This window comes from Hevea brasiliensis, chromosome 7 (assembly GCF_030052815.1).
Source record: "Hevea brasiliensis isolate MT/VB/25A 57/8 chromosome 7, ASM3005281v1, whole genome shotgun sequence".
Lineage (NCBI taxonomy): Eukaryota > Viridiplantae > Streptophyta > Magnoliopsida > Malpighiales > Euphorbiaceae > Hevea > Hevea brasiliensis.
The window spans coordinates 93,381,186-93,386,882 of record NC_079499.1 but is presented as its reverse complement, the minus strand read 5'-3'; the positions used below and the strand labels follow the sequence as shown (position 1 = coordinate 93,386,882).

General features: G+C 32.3%; 1 protein-coding gene across 1 annotated transcript; it reads left to right on the top strand.

Moving 5' to 3' along the window:
- Positions 1-1,668: 1,668 nt before the first annotated feature.
- On the top strand, positions 1,669-5,697 carry LOC110658929 (uncharacterized membrane protein At3g27390). Its single transcript, XM_021816714.2, has 9 exons — positions 1,669-2,098; positions 2,209-2,317; positions 2,432-2,627; positions 2,720-2,853; positions 3,188-3,476; positions 3,554-3,660; positions 3,784-3,949; positions 4,740-5,188; positions 5,346-5,697. The coding sequence occupies exons 1-9, from the start codon at positions 2,008-2,010 to the stop codon at positions 5,515-5,517; spliced, it is 1,713 nt and encodes a 570-aa protein (XP_021672406.2). The 5' UTR covers positions 1,669-2,007; the 3' UTR covers positions 5,518-5,697.

Below are 5,697 nucleotides of genomic sequence, written 5' to 3'. Positions count from 1 at the left end.
AGCTGACATGATTAAATTCCAAATAATTAATTCCTACCCCTTAATTATTAATAATATAAAATGTTGGAGGCTAAATGCTAATATTTCAAATTTTAATCATGAGATCATACCATAATTATAAACTTTTCATTTATAATAAATTTTCTAATTTGATTTGATTAAAAAAAATTACATTTAATAAATTAAAATTTTAAGAGATGATGTACATGGATACATTCAAGTTACTATCATTATTTTTTTTGAATTTAATAATATTTAAAAATTATAATTATAATTTTGACCATAAAAACTATTTATTTTTTGGTATAATTAGTGTATTGTCAAAGTAGGCATTATGCAGGATTAATTACATAATTAAACAAACAAAAAGTCATTGCATTGACTAATACTTACTCTATCGATGACAAGGAATGGCAACAATAGATTACTCACGAAAATTACTGTATAGATCTTGAATTCAGTTAATATTTTTAAAATTTAAATTTATTTTAAATTTAATTAAAAATTATTTTTAATTATTTATATTTATCTTAAATTTATTTATTTATTATTAAAAATATATATAAATTTATTTATTTTTTACATTTTAATTAATAATTTATATTTAAATTATTTTATTAATAATTTATATTTTAAAAATTTAATAATTTCATAAAATATTTTAATTTTATTTTATAAAAAATATATAAAAATTTATAATTATTATTATTATAAAAAATATATATTTTATATTTAATTAAATATTTATATAAATAAATTTATGTAACGAATAATCAACATGTAAAACCTGAATCTATTATAATTATTAAATTTTAAAATCAAATCCATCTCAAATTCAATTATATATTTTTTAAATTTATTCTATTAGGTTGATTATTCACAAAAATCCTATCCATCATCTCTTCTATTGACTACATAGTACCAAGTGCATCTCTCAAACATAGATTTTTTTTTAATAAAATGATAACATTTAACACAAATAATATTAAATTCATCTCTAAAATTGTGATTAGTCAAGTTTAAATTTTAATCAAAATTAATTATAATGAAAATAAATAAATAAATGATATATATGTATATGAGAAAATTATTATTTAATATCTATATTTTAATAAAAATTAATTACTTAATTTTTCTATTGTAAAAATGCATTAGGTAGTTTTATTTTTTTATTTACTTTTTAATTTGTAGGTCAAAAATTAATTTGAATTTTATTAGATTCGTATATTTTATAAAATATAATTATATAATTTTTTTTATTTTTCAAATATTGAAGTATTTAATATATGTAATAGTACTTTTTCTCGCGCATAGATCAACTAATATATATTTTAAAATGTAAAAATCAAATAATTTAATTTATTAAAAAAAGATAAAAGAAGAAAGATTTGTTTTTGGTCAAAGGTTATGATCTGGTGCACACAAATGTTGTTCCATTTGACCAGGGAGCTGGTGAAAGGAACACGTGGCCAAAGCGTAAAGCTAAAAAGCTTTATTCCCCACGTCTGCGCCACATAAACCTGTTGTCTTGTCCCGTAAAAATAATGAAAATAAATAAATAAACTCCAGAGTCAAAGGCTATTACCATGTGAATCACCACCGTTTTATCCCGTACACCACACCATGCTGATCGTTGGATTCATAGACTGGATATGGCGTGCCAATGTCAGACGTCATTGATTGCTTCACAACTCTGTAGGTAAAAGAAAGAAACTTGCAAATAGAGCTTCTCTTTGGTTAGTTTTGTTTTCTGTCCTACCCAGTTTGTTGATTTCTTTCTTTGGCTTTCGGGTTTTGTTCTGTTTTTTTGTCTTCTTCTTGCAGCACAACCTTTTGATCTTTCTTTTTCTCTCTCTCTCTCTGCCGTTTATCTTTTTTGTTGTGAGCTGTGCGTTCTCTTTTTGGGTCGGGGTGTCTATTATTGTTGTGGGAGCTGATCGGTTGTTAACGCTATAGAAAGTTGTGATTTTTTAGTGGTTTCTTTTCCTGTTTCTATGGTATTCTGGTATGGCCATGTCAAACAATCTCCAGGGTTGGTTAAGGATCCCTTACGTGGTTTTTGCCTTCTGCTCTGCATTTTTTCTGGGTGCTCTTAAAGGTACTCTCTCTTTCTTTTGGTGTATTTGATTATATGTGCTTCTTCTTCTTCTTCTTCTTTTTTGGCAAATTTTTATGATGGGCTTTTGGGATTGACATTGGATGTTGCAGCTGTGTTAGTGGGTCCTATTGCTGCTTCAATCCTCATAGGAGGGAATGTTGGGGTGATCCTGTTGATGTTTCCTCCACATGTGGCCTGGACAGTCTACACCCTTGTAAAGTAACTCCCATAGAAACTTCAGTTTCCAATTTTTCCAAGAAATGGGCAGTAATACAGTTCTTCTTCTTGAAATAGTAATTATTGTTTGATATGACAATATTTTGATATTTGCAGGACTAATAGATTTGATGCACTGCTGAAAGCTGCTCTTTTGGTTGTTTTGCCTGTTTTATTTGGTATATGGTTGGGTTTAAGCATAGTTGCGAGTGTTCTTGTGGGAGTGGGATACGGCTTCTTTACTCCTTGGGTTTCCACTTTTGAGGCGTTTAGACATAACACTGAATTCAAAAAATTCTACCACTGCTTTGTGGTATGTATTCAGTTACTTCAACCATTTGATTTTTCTCGTCTAGTTTAGTCCTCACTGTCTGATTATGTGAAACTTCCTATTTTGAACACTAGGATGGAACCTGGGGAACCATTAAAGGAAGCTGTACTGTAGTTACAGATTTTGCAGACATATGCTATCATTCTTATCCACTCTACTTGAAGGAGCTGCGTGATTCCCCTGCTTCAAATGAACAACTTCCTCTTAGGTAACAGTAGCATTTTCGCTTAATGAATTATAATTATGTTGCTCTTCTAATTGGTGACAAGTGATGCTTTATTGGGCCGCCAGAGGACTAATGAAAAAAAAAAAAAAACTGTTTGCAATTTGTTATTTCTTCAGTGGTAAAAGAGAGATAGAAAGCAAACACAGCTTCCAGTTTCTATCATTTGAGCCCTGAAATAATTGCTTTGCTAAGTTGAAGTGAGTTTGCTGTATTTGGAGTTGAAACCAACATATAAAATGAGATTAGAAATTTTCATTTGCTATTGTTGAGTTCACTCGGTTTTCAGGGAAGTCACTCTTTTGTTGTTGTTTTTTAGGTTAATTCATGTGCCTGGAGTTATCATTGCTGGGCTGGTGGGGCTAATAGTGGATATTCCTCTTTTCACTGCAATTGCTATAATTAAGAGTCCATACATGCTTTTCAAGGGTTGGTTCAGACTGATACATGATCTAATTAGCCGAGAGGGTCCATTTCTTGAAACAGCATGCATTCCAATTGCTGGCTTGACAATCCTTCTGTGGCCACTTATTGTTGTTGGGAGCATACTAGTAACCATTTTCTCAAGCATCTTCATTGGCTTGTATGCATCAGTTGTCGCGTATCAGGTGGGTTCATAGCTAAGTACAATTTTATTGCCAGTTATAATTGTGGAACTTACCCTTCATCATTTTTATGGATGCAGGAAAGATCTTTCCGGAGAGGTATCGCTTATGTGATTTCAATGGTCGCAGAATTTGACGAGTGTACAAATGATGGGCTCTATCTTAGGGAGGGGAGCTTCCTTCCAAAGTAATCCTTTTCTCTCTTCATTCTCAATTATGTGGATCTTTAGCCCTTAAAACAAATAGTGCTATCACTTGTCATTTTGGAATTTTGATTTCTAACTCTCAGAATCACATTGGTCACAGCCAGGCCCCGTTATCGAAAGAAAAAGGCATCTAACTCTTCTGAGCTTTCTGTTGGTGGAAATAATGGAAAATCTGGTTCTACTACTGCAGAAGGTTCTGCAAGGTTTGTTCCTAGCTTGGCTCCTTCAAGATCAGTCAGGGAGACAATACAAGAAGTGAAAATGGTTCAGGTATTTTAATGTTATTGCTAATATGAAGTAGAAATATCCTGTTTATCAGTCAGGGAGACAATACAAGAAGTGAAAATGGTTCAGGTATTTTAATGTTATTACTAATATGAAGTAGAAAGATCCTGTTTAGTGTTCTTGTCTTCTTGCATGAGCTCCCCTGATGATTCAATTAGAACTCGGTTTAGATTCTGCTACATCCAAGCAATGATTTATGCTTGTATGTACTTTGATATGCAACCATTGCCAGACTGGTAAATTTTTAACATTTTTCTGCTGTCTGCTACTGGTTTTTGGAGGATATGAAGTGTCAAATGTCAATGATGCAACTCAAATTACTAGCTTAAGTTCTCTATTGTGTAAGATGAATCCCATGAATTTTAATTAACAAATGTTCAATTGTATGATTTGAAAGGCCTCACCTGTCTTGTAAGTAATAAATGAACCTATATTCTGCTAATACAATCTCTTCCTTGTTGTTATAGAACTTGGAAGAAATAAATAAATCTGACCTGCTGAAAGCCAGAAACATTATGCATATCCACCATATGTGTTGGAAATCAGGTCTTTCCCAAAATTTTGTTTTGAACATAGCCGTTCAACTACTTTTGTTAGGTGATTAACTTCAAAAAAATAAAGAAGAATGTATGACCAGTGGATGATGGTGACCGTGACATGGTATAGTAGTTGCTTCGTAATCAAAATTATAGAGCCATATTTATCAAGTTTTATCTAATTCTGTTTCTTTTAGATGGGCTAGAAATAGTGGGTAATATTTCTCAAAATGCAACAGATCTGGGGAACCATGATGAGGGCATGTGAAACAAAGGGCAAGGAACTTTTGGATGCCAATGCAATAACACTAGCTGATCTCAATGACTGTCTGAAGGCCAAGAATGTCAATGAAGGAGCCATTATTGGTGTTGGCTTGCCATGTTATTCGTTGTTGCAGACTCTTATCTGCTCCATTAAAGCTGGTTCAGATGGTTTTTTGATGGTTGATGGTGTTGAAATCACTCATCTGAACAGACCAAATGACAAATTGTTTGACTGGTTCTTTCACCCTTTGCTGGTTCTAAAAGAACAAATTAGGGTCATCAAATTGGGAGAAGGCGAAGAAAGGTTCTTGCAGAAAGTAGTTCTCTTTGGAAAGGATACAGAACGTATCGAGGCTTGGGATAATGGCAGCTTAGTACCTCAAGAGGCTTTAAGAGCTGCTCAACTCCAGGGCATCAGTAGAAGGTATGAATTTTAACTGAAGCATACATTCATTTGGCTATTCATCAGTTATATTAAATGGCAAAACAATAATTGAGTGGACCATGTAATTCTGCTGTCAACTTTCCTTCTTTCTGCATTAATTCCTTGGAAAACCTGACCTTAATGAATCTGTTGACAGGATGATTGGAATGGTGAGAAGCGTATCGAAATTTCCTACCTATAGAAGGCGATTTCGCCAAGTAGTGAAGGCATTGATAACATATTCTACAGACAAGGAGGGTGCTGTGAGATCAAATTCTGTGAAATCCAATTCCATTAGATCAGTTGCCTGTATTGAAGATGTAGTGTGAAGTTCAGCATTGTTGTATGGAAGCTCATAGCTAGTTTGTGAATTGCTCTGAGGTTATTTATCCACGTTAACTCCTGTTGAAGTATATGTCAACAGAAATGCTTCACTGACACTGAAGAATTATCCAGTTCTATGTTGCATGTAATTGCTCTGAGAATGAAGTTTATATTCTTTTTTTTTT